Source organism: Zonotrichia leucophrys, chromosome 11, assembly GCF_028769735.1.
Source record: "Zonotrichia leucophrys gambelii isolate GWCS_2022_RI chromosome 11, RI_Zleu_2.0, whole genome shotgun sequence".
Classification (NCBI taxonomy): Eukaryota; Metazoa; Chordata; class Aves; order Passeriformes; family Passerellidae; genus Zonotrichia; species Zonotrichia leucophrys.
In genome coordinates, this window is record NC_088181.1 from 15,328,670 (window position 1) to 15,346,416 (window position 17,747).

The following is a 17,747-nucleotide window of genomic DNA, read 5'->3' on the forward strand; positions in this document are numbered from 1 at the left end:
CTTACATGCATAGCAATATAGGTGTTTGGAGATGCAAATTGTTTTCAAAGGTTATGATGGGATGACCTGTCAACACCAGCAGAAGTCTGTCATTATCATATAAATGCTCCAGATTGTTTGCCTTCCTTTGGCTGTGTTTTAATTCACCTCCTCTCCCCCTCTCTACCTGCAGCAGGCGGGGCCAGAAGAGGACTCACTTCAGAATGACAGAGTTGGAGTCACTGCTCTCAGCTCCCTTCTGCTGTCATTTGGAAGTGCTGGGAAGGTGGAAAGGGATTCTCTGAGCTGTGGAGCACCCTGGGGTGCAGGCTCTGCTCAGTGCATCAGGAGGAAGGCAGGTGAGCAGTGTGCCTGCCTGGGTCTGAGCTCACAGCAAAACACCCTTTTGCTTTGCCATGCACTGCTGCCAAACCCCCTCTCCACAGCCAGCCTTACCTGGTGCTTAAAAGGGAGTTATAACGCTCATTTATCTCTTCTGGGGGGAAAAAAACTCTGTTAATGCAGCCTTTGAATAAGTGCTACCCTGCTCTTTAAATGCTAAAGTTCACTAAAACTCCAGTGATTTATGTGCAGCTTTTGACTGCCAGCACCTGGCAGATGAAGAAACCTACTCAAGCTTCAGTCATAAACAGATAGCATACAATTTAATTTTAATGTGCTCGTTAGTCGTAGCACATTTCAGACATAATTGTGAACGCAACACAAAATTATAGCAAAAAGACAATTTTAATGCTGCTGTAGAAAAAAAGGTTATATGAAGAGTCATATAATGGTGCTTCATTGTCAACAACAAAACAGGGCACAGAGTGCATTACAGTGTCTGTGCTGTTTACATGCCAATATTTTATACATAGATTCTCATATGGTGTCAGCTGTCAGTTACTTCTGCAAATTAACTGCCAAAAATGGAGACGAACAGAATCACTTAGTGTGCTGGTAACCACGGGTTACCTTTCATATGCCTAAAGATAAAGCTGCAGTATGGAATCTTGGGAGAATAATTAGGCAGAACAAAACAGAAAGTTACCAATTGAAATAAAAAGGCATTCTACAATAGGAAATAACAACCAAGAGCGCTTATAAATAAGTAAAAGAGGTTATATCACAGAATGCCTCATAACTTTTTAAGCAAAGTATTACAGTACAAACATTTTAAAGGCTTTATCAATGTTTAGGAAATACAGTACAAGTTTTTCAAATAGATTTAACCCTTTGAGCACTGAGTTTATTTTGAATTTTCTCTTTTTATTTTATTTTTATTTTTTTTTACTAATAAATACCTTTAAAAGTCATGTTGTGCAAAACAGTTCGAATGTATGCCAGGAATGCAGTCCGTGGCTTCTGTTTCTTCAGACAATTAAAAAAAAAAAGAACAAAAACAAAAGCAAAAAAACCAAACAAATTGCAACACTAATAAATATGTATAATTTAAACATGAACCTCTCTTAATATAGATGTACTGTATAGCAAAACAAAGCAAAACATACTTTGCTTTAAGAATAATGTTTCTGAATACTTTATAAATGTTATCTGTGGTATCTTTTATCACATAATTTACAATGTTTGATTGTTAAAGGAAAAACCATTAGATCTAAAAAAAATGAAATATACACTATATATAGGTACAGTTTATACCTGGGTCTTATCAGGTACAAACCCCGCTGCTGCTAAAAATGCTGAAAAAAAAGAAAATGGCATTAACCACAATCACATTTTCCATAAGAGATTTTGAAATCTATACAATATATACATCTATGTTTCAATGTGAAAATTATATTTTTAAATTTCAAGGTGTGAGACACCTCTGCATAAATGGAGGTTCATATCAGTAATCAGAACTAAGCTAGTAAGGGTCTAAAAAAAAAGCATATCCTTACATTTTTACCAAATTAATGCAAAAGTGCTTCAAAGTACTCAGAGGGCTAAAGATTATAGGGTGAGAAATACCAGCACACTTAGGTCACATGAAAAAGTGCACCAGAATTAGTTATAAATGCTTAATTAAACTGTCTGTTAATGCATGCAGCTTGATGCATCAGAGGGATGCACAGCAACTAAATCCAATTTACACAAAGTTCCAAACACTTACCACTGCATTTTAACCTTCATATTTTACCAGTAACAACAGCTGATTATGCACCTCTATTTAAACACTGTACAGTTATACAAAACAGTTCAGCCCAGAGCGACTCTGGAGTTAAAATAAGAACATGTGCCAAGAACTAAACAGTAGCTTTAAGGCGTCTTTGACAGTTTTCCTCAAAGCAAATTACAGTTATTTTAATCAAAAGCAAATGCTACTGCTTCTCTAACTCCGAAACATACAGAAGATGATCCTCTGGTGACTTCCCATGTGTTTTACTAAGATGAAGTTTAACAGCATGCTTGCTTGCAAAAGTCCTGTTACAAAGTTTGCACTGATAAGAAGTTCCGATATCTTCCTCTGGAGAGGACGTCACCAGTTTTTCAGACGGTGACTTTGCTTGTGCTATCTGATTGTTAATCTGTTCACTGGACAGTTTGGACAAGTCTCTTAACCTGAAACCCAGATGCGATTCAAGATGACTGATATAAGTTGAAGGAGTTCTGATCTGTGAAGCACAGTCATTACAAAAGAACACTGGGTGCCCAGTGTCCAAATTTTTAAGGAACTTAGTTCCCCCCGTCCTTCGGAGCTGGTATTTCACATTGGCCAGCCAGTGGCTAATTGTGGTCATTGAGAGTCCCGTAAACCTGGAAATGTGCATTCTTTCTTGAGGGCTCAAGTCTGACATGATGTATTTCCCCTCTGAAGTCTGCCGTAAGCTGGCTGCAAACTGGGCCTGCAATATGAGCAAGTGCTGAGGGTTCCAGTTAGACTGACGTCCCTTCCTTTTCTGAGCTGGTGTACTCTCTTCTGGTTCCTCTATTGTGGTACCATCAATGTCAGATTTCTCAGATATGCTGGAAGGTGTGGAAGATTTTGATGTGTGACTTTCTGTCAGGTTCTTCAGCATATCAGATATATCTGACAAGGCATTCTCGCGTAGCGGCGAGTTTGACATGAATGACACGACTGCAGATGTCTTTGCTGTTGTCACTGTAGATGAAGAAGATGCAGAAGATGTCGATGTGGATGACAAAAGCGCTGAACCCAAAGAGCAGCTTTTGTCACTCTTGCCTTTCGTCAAATCTATGGGTTGGTCATTGTTGACATGATAAAAATAACGGTCTAAGTGGTCTGATTTTTTGGACTGTAGAGGTGGGGTGGCCACTGCAGCCTTTTCTGCCAAACTGTTGCTCATTTTAAAAAGCATGCTCATTGGATCCAGAGCGGGCAAAGATGGCTTTGCTGCCTTGCCAAGGTGAATGTTCATGACAGATTGTAGTGCACTTAATGGATTTACAAATGGCTGTTCAGGAGGGTGGTCAGTGATGATGGCTGTGCTGCTACTTAAAGAACCTACAATGGATTTCACAGGCTCCTTCCCATTTTCCACAGGTTCTACAGTTGGGCTGTCTTTGCAACCATCTCTCTGAGGAACTGGGCTGTTCTGCTGGCTTTTAAAGCCACCATCACTGGGGGGCTCCATCTTAAGGGGTTCACTGACTTCGCTGCTGCATGGCGAAGGCGTCGCACGCTTCAGTGGAGAGAGCTTTCCTTCAGGCTCCTTCATCTTCTCCTCCACTTTAGCCACCTTCTCAGTGACCTTCTTCACCAACTCTTCCATGGCATGAAAGTTTGTTTTTGGCACAGGCGAGGTCTGACTGCTGGGTGGAGACACTAAGGGCTGGTTTTTAGTTGGTGACACTAGTTCATTGTTTCCAAACATAGGTTTCAAGGGCGTACTCTTCCCAGATGAGCCCAACGACAGCTTCATCATATTGGGCAGCTGGTAGGCAGCATGAATGCTGGGGTAGCCACCCCAGCTCGGTGTGCCATTCTGGGCTTTGTTTATAGCTGATGTAACTGTGTTTTCTAAAGACTTCAATATATCTAATCCCCCCTTAGGGCTCTCCTCTAGGTCATTTTCAGTCAAGTAATGGTATTTTGAGGAGATATCATACTTCTCCTCATCTTCACTTGACTTCTCTTTTTCTTTCATTTTGTCATCAGCAATGACTCTTTCCTTATCCACTTCTTTTTTAATCTCAACATTTAATTTAGGGGAAACACTAGAAGGTGTGTTGGAAGGAGATGTAAAGGTGGTGGCAGCTAGTGGCACAGACTGGACCTTCTCATCTACTAAGGACGTTATTGTCGGTGTGGCTGGGGCTTCTATAATTGGTTTCCCTTTTTTCATGGCAGAGTTAGTGACTTTAATGAAATGTCCCGTCACCATCATGTGAGCCGTGAGCTCCTGCAGGGTGTCGTGTGAACTTCCACACTCCATGCACTTCAGAATTTGAGATTTCCTCGCCTCAAAGTGCCAGGCGTAGCTGGCCCCGTTCTGGTGACCGTAGCGGTTATTTGGCGTAATGTAGGGATTGGAGTTCTTTTGGAGTGCATCGTTACTATCTGAGATTGTGGCTTTTGGTGTCCCAGCCGTGGAGTCTGGAGAACTTGGCAGTTCAAGCTCCAGTGATGCTTTCTTTCTAGTAGCTGGGATGATTTTTGCTGCTACAGGTGTAACAGGTTCCTTCAGAGGCACTTTTTGGTAGTGTTTTGTTTTGATCATATGAACACTCAAATCCTGAAGAGATTCAAATGAATGACCACAGTACATACACTTTAGCACTTTCTGGGCGTCTTCTTTCCCTTCCATTTCAAGCAAGGAACGTTTGCGAGGTTTGGACCATCTTTTGGGGTTATTGTTATCAGTTTCATGGTTGTCATCTCGATAATGTCCTGTTTCATTCATGTGCACTGTTAATTCTACTAAAGTATCGTAGGCAGCACTGCAGTCTTTACAGCGGAATTTACTGGCTCCAGTGAATATGGAGCCATAGAGCTTACTGCTCTGTCTGTACAGCTGGACTGTGCTAAAAAGGCTTGGTTCTGGCAGAATTCTGCTCTGAGAAACTTGCTGCAGTGTTTTGGCCATGGCAGTCTGGTGCCAGTCAAAGCTGCCGCTTCCACAGCTGCTGCTGCTGCTGCTGCTACTGCTGCTGCTACCGTTGTTCTTTTCTGAAATTGGCTGGTGAAGGTTCAGATTGAGATTGGACCAGTAGGAATTGGAGAGGAAGTTATTATACACGGCCTTCATTTGCTCCAAACTATCAGACACCGTGGAGTCTTCCAGTGGTATGGAAACCTCCTTGCTCTCCTCCTCATTTTTAATGGAGCTGCTCTCAAAGTCTGCCATGCGGTCACTCGTCTCACTGATGTGGGACTCACTGTCCATTTCATGGCTAGAGAACTCAGCTGCTGGAGAGTTTTGGTAGCTTTGGCAGTTCTTACTGAAGTCTTTTTCTGGACATGCATATTTTGCTGAAGGCTCCCCATCAACTGCATTTTCATCAGGTTCCACATCTTCTTCCACCAGCGCTGCTGCTTTTAGTTCGTCTGAAACATAGGCTACCATGAAGAGAAGAAAATACAAGTTAGTTTCTGCTCATCATGCTTTTGCTTTAGCCAAAGAAGTGTACTTATTTGTAAAATTAAACAGTTAAAATTTAGTGTTTCTTCAGAGCAAGAAAAAAAATCTGCTCTTCAAACATAATTTGCCACCTTATTCTTCTCAAGGGGCAACAGCTTGAAATTAAAACTAAATTTGAAATTAATGAAGCACATTCTGGAGGTGGCATTCATTTCTAAAGTAATAAATTACTTGTATCAACCTCAGAGACAGCAGTTCCTGTCTGTCAATTAATATGTCTTATGCTTCTCCTACCCCTAATGCATTTCTTAACAGACAGATTCACAATTTAAATTAAGCAAGCATTTTTTGCTCATTACAGTTTTGAGACTCAATCTTTAATAAATATAGAGCACAACAAACATCAAGAATTTTTACAAAGTAAAAAAATTACCAGTTAAAACAAATTTTAAAAATCAGATTTTTTTTAAAGTTATCATTATTAGTCATGTCACATTTTAGAAGAGATGGTTAAATGCAAGTGATGCAACCTCTGGAAACAACTCATTCAAAGCAATTTGAGGATATTCTTTATGGGTGTTACAAATGTCCCATTCCCACTTAAACACAACTTCCTCAACAAGAAAGCCCATGCAGAATTGTCAGGAGCTAGCTCAATGGAATTGGTATGCTGCACTCATTCTTGCTGTATAAATATATACAAGACCTTCCAGTGGACCTTACAAATGTCAAAGTGTTTGCTCTTTAGACTACTTTGTCAATATTTACTCAGCATAAGCTACACGGACACCCAACAGGGATCCTGTCTTTTTTTCCCCTCAAGGAATGCAACTGGTGATGTAAATCTAAGATACTCCTCTTGAATAGGACAGTTGGCAACTGACAGTAAACACTTTTTTTTCCATGGTGCTTCTGTTTTACATATACTAAGTCTACCTAAGTTTTTTCTTTATGCAAGGAAATTATGGAAACATTAAAAAAAAGGAATCATTAACTAATCAAAAATACCTATTTCTATGTAATGCATTAATTTGCAGGAAAGCAAAAATAGAATATGACTCTCTTCAGTGGAATTTAAAATCTCTCACAGAGGTAATTATAAGCCGAAAAAATTCCCATTTTCAGTACACTCTGTGGTTAAAGACACCTGACATTTCACCTTCTCTGCAACACATCTGGAAAATGGTATCTGTATCCTGAAAAACCTATAGCTTGTTTCTTCAGACAATAGTGCAGGGAAGATAGCAGTTAACACCCCAAAAAGCCCTACTTTAACCAACAGACTGAAAAATGTACAACACTAAAGTAGGTATCACACACATAGTATTAAACCTTGCAAACTTCTTCCAGGGAAAATATGTTTAAATGTTATCAGAAAACCACAAGAGACAAAACAACTGTTAAAGTGACAATGAAATCAGGCTTTTAGTTTCACATGGAGTATTTCTTCGTTCAGTTAGGTAATACAAAATATTCACTACTGTTCTTTCACATGGATGAATGGTAGCAAATCTTCCTCCAAGCATGTAAAGTTACAATGTGATCCTCAGAACACAAGTTAAACCTTTGAAAACACAAACATTGCACATAAGAGCAACACATAATAATGATCGATTATTTCAGTTCAGATAATTTCAATGCAGAAAATTCAAGCAGCAAGGGTCCTGTTTTTAAAATTTGGGAGCACAGAGTTTGAAAGAATTATGTTATAAAATTTTATCATAAAATGCTGGTACAAAGATCAGACTTTGGAAGCAAGTATACCACTCTAATAAAACAGAGCTGTGCTGTTGTGCTCTATTTTCTGCTTTTTCAAAATATTTTGAAAAAAAATATTATTATTTTATGTATATCAAAGACTCAGCAGCAACTTGAAATAAGGTTCAGCTCTGTCCTGCAAATACTTGCAACAAAACCAATACATAGAATTGAAAAAGGTGGATTTTCAGAAGTTTAGCACAAGAGACCAAAGTAGTTCAAATTACTCTCTGAAGCTGAAAAATTTTGGAGAGCTACTGATAGCATGCAGACAAGTGATTATTAACTGCCTCCCTCTCAACCACACCAAATCCCACTGAAAAAGGAAGGATGGAAGGACAGAATCATGGCATGAAAGCTCTGATTTGGAAGCAAATGCAATACCCCTTTCCTATTCCACCCTTGTGCAAACAGATTTTCTTTTACAACTCCCATTTCTTTGCCTCTGATTTGAAACCGCAGAAACACCCAAAGTTCTCACCACACTGGCTGTCTCAAGGAGCCCCCAGTGACCCCACCAAGGCTCTCTGAGCGCTCCTGCCTGTGGTTTCTCTGGCTGCTGAGCACCTGAGTGTGTGCCACCCATTCCCAGCACCACATCTCACTCCAAACCCCATCCCTGCCCACCATGGAATGCCCTCCTTGCACCCACTGCTCACCAACACAACCAGAGGGCACAGAACCCGCTCCCTAATTAGTGTGGTATTCTTTACATTTTTATTTCTCTTACTGCTGAACTCTTACGAATTTTGTTTGAACTGAAAGACTTGTCACATTCACAGCTTTTTTAGAGAGTGACTTTTACATTAGGGAAAACCTCCAGCATGCAGCTCATTTAAATGTAAATCTATTTACCTTTCATGCTTTCTTTGCCCTTTTCACCAACTATCAAGCATATTTGCGTGTTAACCAGGAGCTGCCTCCTCTATAGCTGTTCCCCTTCCTGAGCTCAAGTTGTGAAGCCAACTCGTGACATCAGTCTTTGATCCAGAAATGCAGGAAATGAGGCACAAACGACAGTGTGGAATTTAACCCAGCAATCTGCAACTTTGCAAAAGTGACAGCTCCAAGGGCTCCTTCTGCTCCTTCCCCTGCACAGAGCAGAGGAGGGATGGAACCTGGTCCAGGGAAGGGTCCCTGCCTCACCACACCTTGCCCAGGGCAAGAAATGGTCAATATGAGCACAGATGGAGGTAACAGCCTCACTGCACCAGGCCCACAGCAAAGAAATTTCTTATTTGGTGAAGTACCTACAGGAAAAGCAAAGAGGCTGTGGAAGCAGAGAATAAAATCAGGAGGAGATGGTAAAAGGGTTTTCCACTGTGATTCACTGCCTGGAGGACAGACTGTTTATAAGAAGCATTGTCACCAGCTCATCCTTACTTAGCCATTACTCTATTATGTAAAAAAAAAAAAAAAACACAAAAAAAGGACAAAAAAGACTCGTAGTTCGATATTTTTCAAGTGTAGAATAAATGTTTGAACAGCAGGGCATCTGTAAAACTGTTCTTCAATGCCTCAACAGCAAAGTCTGAGGGGAAAAGAAACAACTTTAAAGGCAATTCTAGTGGCAGAAGTTAATAAAAGTGGAAATGAAAGAAATTAGGCAGTTCTGGGTTTTGTTTATCCAGAGAAAAAGGACCAAAAAAAAATCCCAGTTCTCCAAGCAGTGTTTAGTTTACATCTCACAGGGCACCATAACCCACAGGAAATTGCCTGCAAATTGAGCAGTGGTGTCACTGTGACACAGTATCTGACAAAAAGTGGAAAGCTGTTGCCTGGCATGGCACTCAAGTTTCTAGAGAAGAGGATATCAAAGGGGTTCAGAAACACCTTGCAGGTACAGCCATGGAGAGGTTGAGAAGAGACAGTTCCCTCATTAATATTTGCTGTAATTATTAACTGAAGTGCTAGGTAACAACGAAATTAACACATTTGATACCAATATATAACAGTAAGCTGTGGTATAATGCAATTCATTTCCACACAAGAGGGAATTACCTTCATAACTGAGCTATGGATCATTTCTTTGCCAGTGGAAATAAATTGTGATCCATCACTGTCCAAAATGATCTACATATTGCAGAGACAGTAATAAACTCATATACCTGGCTCTGCACAGGCACCAGGGATCTGCTGCACGAGAGCAGAGAGGCACCAGGAGCTTCTCCACTGTGTCTCCAGAGGCTCAGGAAGCGCCCATGGAGCCAGAGCAGCTGTGCCAGCTGATCCCCTGGGCTCACCAAGGTGTGCCAGCTGATCCCCTGGGCTCACCAAGGAATGTCTGGCTCCCAGGGTGCAGCTGATTCGGCTCACCAAGCTGTGCAGCTTGTCTGGACCACCAAGCTTGCATGTCCCTGGCTCACCAAGGATGTCTGGCTCACAAGCTGGCCACTGATGTCCTGACTCACATGGTGCCGCTGATCCGGTCACCAAGGTGTGCCTGCTCATCTCCTGGGCTCACCAAGATATCCCTGCTGATGTCCTGGGCTCACCAATGTGTGCCAGCTGATCCCCTGGGCTCACTAAGATATCCCTGCTGATCCCCTGGGCTCACCAAGGAATGTCCTGGGCTCACCAAGGTGTGCCTGCCGATCCCCTGGGCTCACCAGCACCACAGCTGCACCTCCATCCCCACTGCCAGAGCTGCTCCTCAGCAGGAGCAGCACACACACTGTGTGCTTGCCACAGAATTCACAGAATCACCAGGTTGGAAGAGACCTCAAGAGTCCAACCCAGCCCCAACACCACAACTAGACCCTGGCCCCCAGTGCCACATCCAGGCTTTGTTAAACACACCCAGGGATGGGGACTGCACCACCTCCCTGGGCAGCCATTCCAGAGCTTTATCACCTTTCTGTAATAAACTTTTTCCCAATATCCAACCTGTATTTCCCTTGGTGCAGTTGAGGCTGTGTGCTCTGGTTGTGTCAGTTCCTGGAGAAAGAGCCCAGCCCCACCTGACCAAAACCACCTTTCAGGAGCTGTAGAGAGTGATAAGGTCACCCCTGAGTCTCCTTTTCTCCAGGCTTGTCCTCCCCTCCATGGCAACACTCCCCAGCAAGAGGTTGGACACACACCTCCCTGAGATTGTTTGGAAATACAAGACCACAGCACTAAAGGTGTATTTTACTGTTCTCCAAAACCCAATTATATGCACAATTTTTTCCCCTCATTTCCTAAAAAACACAGCTGAAACCATATATTTTGGCTTGGATGTATCCAAATATTTCATCCAAATATTTCTTTTCAATACTTTTGAAATTTCTTGTTTTAATTATGTTTTTACTTGCCAAAATTTTTTCTTTTGTTTTAATTAGCTCACTGGGGGTATATTTAAACTAGTATATATGCTGTTTTCTTGAAAAGGAACAAAACATTCCAATATTCTTCTCACATGAAAAACACTCAGCTACAAAAGTTTATCAAAACCACTCAGTTTCTTGGAAGTATTTTTGCTTTAACCAAATGGCTTTCTATTAAAAAAAAATAGATAATTTTTGTTATCCATCATTCAAAATCATCAATTAATACTAAGAGTTATCTTCCAAAGCATTTAATTTGAGTTCATTGGGAAAAGAAACTTCTCAATCCTTAAAGAACCTGAGCCTGTCTATATTTCACACTTGAAAAACAAAATAACAGCAGAATGGGATCAGGAGCAGAAATGCTCCTAATGCTTACAGGATCAATATTGTATTCCCAATAAAAAAGAAACAGGGAAAAAGGATCATATTAGGTTCTAAAGTGCAGCAGGGAGTAGGATTCTGACAGAGAAAGTCCCTGTGCACCCTGACCCTCACTCCCCATTCCATGGCACTGCACAAGAGGTGGCTCTTATCACTATAATTTTATATTATATATTTTATACTTTCCTGAATACTTGTCCCATTCTGTTTTATATCAGACATCAGCCACCTGAGAAATGAACAGAATATTTTTGAAATATCTACGTAATCTTTGAAAAAATCTCAGAGTTCCCAGTTTTGGTGGGACCTTTTGGAGTTAAGAGGCAGCTGAGTTCCAACACCAGTGCAGAGAAAGCCAACAGAGGAACAGCAGCATGGAGATGATCTGACTGTGCCAATGAACCTTATTCACAAAATTAATGAGCAGAGGCAAGAGAAAACCAGCTCTGTGGATGGAGTCAATCAAAGACCTAATGCAAATGAAGGCATATAAAAGAGTTATATTAGTCTGTTAGAAAACTCCCACTCCACAGGCCTTCCACTCACAGCAAGAAAGGCAAACATTTCACCCACAACATGAGCTATTTCTATACTGAGACTAACTGTTAATTCCCATGTAACTGAAATTGTATTTGAGACTTCTCTCCTTGGCAGAGATGCTCACATATTCCTCATTAGGCAGTCAGGATGGGAGGCAGGAGTGACTGCCCTGTTTACAAGAGTGGCAAATGACAACAGTCTCTAAACGGGCATGGCAATACTGATTACCCAGCACCTTGACAGGGACATTATTCCTGTTAGAAAGGTCAAAGGTTCTGTTTCATAGAGGCAAGACTGTCTATTATGGGAGAGAAATGTTATTTCCAAGTGAAGAGGTCAGCACTTCTCTCTCACGTCGGCGCAAGTCCCCGGTACCTCGCACCGGAGCGCGAGCCCACTGCAAGACGGATTATTCTGCCCACTGGCAAGGTCAAGAATATTAATTTTGAACATGTTAATTTGATGTGATGTGCATGATTAATGCTTGTTTAGCTGGATTTTTTGTGTGTTGATAAATCTGCAGCCTTTTCATGCCATTGAGAGTGTAGGATTTAGTCCCTGGGAAGTGGTGTGGAGGGATGTGACATAGGATGTCAATCGGATGGGTGGCTGTCATTAGGCACTAAGAACTTTGAAGTGTATTTTGTTTGTTCCTTCATGAAAATACTGCAGCTGTCTGCCACAGAGAGCTCAGAAATAGGCCAAAGGAAGCTAGCCAGCTGCTCTGATTCAGCATCCTGGACTGGTATTACATTTGGAAAGACTTCAGAGAGGCCAAATCAACTGTAAGTGCTAAGAGATGAGAATTCCATGGACAAGGACACACAGTGAAGAGATAACAAGGAATTGGTTTGTGTGTCATTGCAGTGTAGGCCACCTAAGCACAGAACAAAGCAGTTTCACATCAGGCACCTTTTCCTCATGTCACCGTATTCCAAACTCCCCTGGGTTCTGTGCAGTTCAAAGGAAGTACAGGACTCAGGTCTCCCACTCACTCTAGACTTTACAGAGCCACAAGAAACATGTCATACAGACCACTCACAAATGAGGAGAGAAAACATTCAAAAACTGCTATGAATTCTGATAAGGGAGGCATTATCTTTTTTTTCTGAAATTAAACACTATTTAGATGTTTCTTAAATGACAAAGTGAAAACCTCACATTTATGTATTATCTCCTTCACTAAATATAGACCTGAAAAAACAGAACAGCATACCCTACTATAAAATGATAGCTTAGAAACAACTTGGAACTATTGGACAGCATCATTTAACCGAGGTGTCCAATTATATGCACAATTATAAAAAAAGCTAAAATCTTCAATGAGTGCTTTATTTTTCACATCAGCCTTGTGGAGGAAACCTTCTTATCCACAGTTTACAGCTGAAAACCTAGAAAGAAGTTAAAAGTTAATTGTCTGGTGCTAGACAAGAAGACAAGTGAAGGAGCCTGTTACTCCTGTAGGTTAACATATATAATTCAGCTATTTACAGAAAACATGGGAAGATGACTTAAGATTGTTCTGTCCCTATGTTTCCTCACACAGTGTGTTTATGTGAATACAATATGTGTGTATAAATGAAAATAATTGCCAGTTTTCAGCTGAAAAAATTATTTCCTCCAGTGAAATGCCCACAGGTGCAGGGGAGGTTTCTGAAGTATTGTCAGAACTCTCCTGTGAAGAGCTCTCTGCTCCCAGCACACAGGGACACTGTGATACCCACTCTGTGCTGGAGATGGAACATGATGGATCATGCTTCCCTCCTCCAAAACAGCACCCTGCCTTCCTTCCTCCCTGGGGCCTAAACCCCCTGGATTCAACTTGCTCAGCAGGGTTTTTATAAAACCTGCTCAAATTACTCACCCTTGAAGCACAGCACTTGTTTTCCTGATGTGGAGAGGAGCACCTGATCCCAACACACTGCACCGTGCCCTTCTATGGGTAGGGTTGCACAAGGATCAGTCTGAAATCTGCCTCACTTGAACAGTTCACCTGCCACCTTCTACAAGAGCATTTTGACAAGAAGGGATCCAAATATTAAAAAGCCTTGGTTGAGAACCAAGGTCCAAGTTACTCTTAATGAACAAAGTTGTACTAATTTCTAGAGACTTTCTTCAGGTATTCTTGTACAGCCCTGAGGGAATGACAAGCTTACGAGAAACTTCACAACAGTAAGAGTTCAGAGCCCTTCTGACCAGGAAGAACAGCTTTTTAAGAGGTTTGACCTAAATTTGCAGTCTCACACATACAACACAACTGGCTGCCTAAAGCACCACAGCTGGGGAACCATTGATGTTCCACTGTGTGTGCCCATAGCTGTTACCAGAAGCAAGGCAGGGTTGACATTAATCCAGTGCAAAGGCTGAGAAAGGTTATGGACTGTCACAATGACAGAAGGACCTTCCTTGCTATGGCATTTTGTGGAATCCATCTCCTTTCCCCTTTGTACTCTGGGGGAACAGAGATTTGAACAGCTCCTATGGGAACATGCTTGGAATTTCTGGCTGATCCTGCTGAAAAAAGAGAAAAAAAAATCCTTCTTGGCCTCCCTGCCACCATAAAACCAGCCTTCACAAGCACCACTAGAACCAGACCAAGGAGCAAATGTGCAGCAGAGACTGGGAGCACCCAGTGGGAATTCTCAACTGTTCCCATTCGATTCAGCCCAGGGCCTTGTGATCTCATTTTACCAACATCCCTGTAGGACCCTCCTCTTCCTGCCCTCCACCTTCCCTGGGAAAGGCTGCTCTTCCTTCAACTGCCCCAAATTACAGATGAACACCATTCCAAGGAGCTTACAGCTCCTCACTATCCATGGGGCAGTCAAGGCTCAGCTACCCAGCCACAAAGGGAAAACACCACCAGGGATCAGGGAACCAGGCACAGACTGGTGAAGTATCAGCTCACAAGCAGCCCCAGAGTTTCAAAAATTTCACATAAACATCATTGATTCAATGACCAAGCGCATTACTAACAGGAAAAACCCCCACCTATATTTGCTGTATAAATAATTCAACATGAATAAATGTAATCCACTCTCAAGTTAGACAAAAGTGGCTTTTCCCTGGTTTCCAAGGCAGTTGCTTGGTGTGAAGTACTACAGACTTGCTAGAGAGTCCCACTCCATGCAAGCACACATGACAGTGGGAGTCAGTGAGATAGGAATTCAGCAGCAGAGAAAAAAGCTTCATGTTACACTTGACCCTAATTGTTCTTTGGATTCTGTAGAATTTTTCTAAGCACAGAATTACTGTTTCCTCAAAAGGACAAAAAATATTTACCAGAACATTTAAAGAAAAAAAAAATGTTTGTTTTGGGGGTTGCTTTCTTTTTTAGTTAAAAGTCACAGTCAACATCCTGGCAAGATGAAGCCAAATTCTGTGTATGAATTGGTACCAAAATACAGAGCGACACAATCTCTGCTTGATACCAGACATTTGGGTGGCATCTTTTAATCACTGAAAAGCACACAGGGCATTCCACAAACTAATACAAGATTCACAGCCAACTCTGGGATAAGCAGCCATGAGCATAGAAGTTCTCAATATGGCTCTAATAGCTCGTAATTATTATAATCCTTCACTGAGCAAACAGATGTTGTAAGGGAACTTCAGTTCCTTCAAATGCAGTAATCAAACCATTCTGCTTCTGCCCTGCCTCTTCTCAGTAAGTGCTTTGTATAGTGGAGTGGAAATAGCAAATGTAGTGACAAAATGACCATTTAATTGTCACAGAAATCTGTTTCTGAACAAAACTGATGTTGTCATTTTCTCTTTATGCACATTTCTCAGTCTTCTGATATGGTTTAGCTTTTTTTTTTTTTTTACACCAAGAAAAAATCTTGCACCTTACTTTCTGTAATCTTCCCACATATTTGGTTGTTCCTAATTTGTCCACATCTTACAAGCTGTACAGTAACTAGAATCTGGTGCTGTATTTGTGTTTAGCTGTACTAATCATACACACACATCTCTGGAGCTGCCACCTTCGCTGTGAATTTTTTAAAAATCAAGATTTCACCTAAAACGCTTCAGTCCATTACAGTGAGTCATTCTACTTGGTGATTTATTTGTAAATAATCATGCCTACTTAAGACATTCAGAATGCACCAAAAGACCTTCAGCCTGATCCTTCATTTTGTTGCAAACTTGCATCTCCCATTGAAGCCCTTTCTACAGTAGCTTCAATAGCTATTTTGGCTGCAGTGCCTCCTTACAATAAACTCTATACATCTGTATGAATGGTATAGTAGAAATCCAAATGATTTCAATCACAATTTCAGCTATTGTGAACTTGTGCTTATAATGAAGTTCCTCTATTAAGAAAGGAGCTCAGTGTGGGCCAACAAAGCTTTGTGTCCTTTCACAGTTGCTATTCAGCCCTCATTTAAGAAAAACAACTATTGACTGCAATATGAATCTTAGGACTTGAAACAAGCAGAGATTCTCAGGATTACCTCTACAAGATGGCCCCAGTTTTTTTTTTTTTTGTTTTTCTTTTTTTTTTTTGTTTTGTTTTGTTTTTTGTATGTGGAGCAAAAAGAAGCATTGAATATTCATTTCACTCATTTGCTAACTATAGTAATGCACACTGTGGTAAATGAGTCTCCATCTACCAGCACCTATTGAACAGAAGGGTGTTTGAATAGGTGGGGTTTGCTATAATGCCACACTAAGATAATGTGCTAGAAACAAATGGTTCAGTGATTCCTGAATAGAAAATTTGCTGGAAAACCCTGAGAACCAGGAGACGAGGGGGAGGGGATTAAAATGTCGCTTCAGAGCCACCAACCAAACTCCTGTCATTTTTAAAAGATGTTCCTGTGGCACAGTATGAATAGTTTATAGCCATGATTGTGAACATTCAATGTCATATAAGAAAAGACACTTGTCAAGAGCCTTTCCCTTACCAGCACCCTCATCATGACCTGTGTTAATGAAGTTAATTGAATTTAAGATCAATAATGGTTAATTATTGCAATTTGACATTCTGAGATAAATGGCTTTAAGACAGAGAAATGTGTGTGTATGTGAATTCTCTCCAAAGAAGGTGAACACATTACAGCCTAAGAGGGATCACACAGTCCTTCCATTGATCCTGGTACAATCTGATCGACCTAATCCTCTGATGAATGTGGGCTTTTCACAGCTACAAGTAAATGTTCTACAAGACTACTCTAACCCTTGTCACTGACCAAATCTATATGAGCTGTACACTAGAAATCTATTGAGATAGATTAAAGAACTGCTGTAGAAACAAGAGATGCTTCAATAAAGATGAAGGTTTATTATATTGACTATTAATGTTACATGCAGTATGTAATTATGAATGCTTATGGATCATAAGAGTTTAATTTTGGTCAGTCAGATGTAAATGAACATAACTGAACAATAGTATTAAAATTAAAAAGTAACAGATTAAAAAAAAATCCAACAAGCATGTTGAATTTGATGACTTAAGAGTGAATGCTCTGTAAGAGAGAGATTTTAAAATCATCCTTGAAATGTGCATGAAAATGCTCACAGACAGGTATTTATTTCACTCATCAACCTACTTCATTTAGGGTTTTTTAAGTTTACTTTCACAATAGTTCCTCAACAGGAAGACGTTTTTCAAACGTGTTAGTAATGATATTCTTACATGCATACTGAACAAGTTAAATGACCACTTACAAGATTTATAATGACAAAGTAAATGTCAAGGAAAAAGTATTACTGATTGCAGAGCACTGACAATAAAAAGCAGCTGAAGAGTTCTGTCAAAATGTAAGATTATGCAAAAACACTATTGAGAACACTGCTAATCATCTGCTCTTGTCAATTACTTGAAGGGTATCTGACAGCATATTTACATTAAACACATTTCAGTAGTGAAATCCTTAATGCTGTATCAGAATATTTTCATTATCATTAGAAATCCTTTAAAAGTCCTTTTGCAGCAGAGCATTGTAACAGCAATGATGTAATATCTCTCTCTGTATCAGGTAGGGGTTTATATTTCATGCTATTACAGCTACATAACATTTGAAATAATATAACCAAGGACTAAATATACATGTAAAATGGCAATCCCCGTGTTCCTGTATTCAATGCAGGTATTTTCAAGTAACAGCTTTGCAGGAGTCTCAAACTAAAGGCAAACTGATGATCTGTCTTTGTCTGGCCATTCTTTTAGCTTTTTACCACTCCTGTGACTGCACTTTGTCATGGCAAAGGACATTATCAAGCAGACATTTTTTTC

The 17,747-nt window shown here is 40.6% G+C and overlaps 1 protein-coding gene across 2 annotated transcripts in view; it reads right to left on the reverse strand.

Moving 5' to 3' along the window:
* Positions 1-635: 635 nt before the first annotated feature.
* TSHZ3 (teashirt zinc finger homeobox 3) overlaps positions 636-17,747 on the reverse strand; it is a 66,262-nt gene continuing 49,150 nt past the window's right edge. For both annotated transcript variants that reach the window (XM_064723228.1, XM_064723227.1), the window contains exon 3: positions 636-5,497. In XM_064723228.1, the coding sequence (XP_064579298.1) occupies positions 2,298-5,497 (3,200 nt within the window). In that variant the 3' untranslated portion in view covers positions 636-2,297. The remainder of the gene's footprint in view (positions 5,498-17,747) is intronic.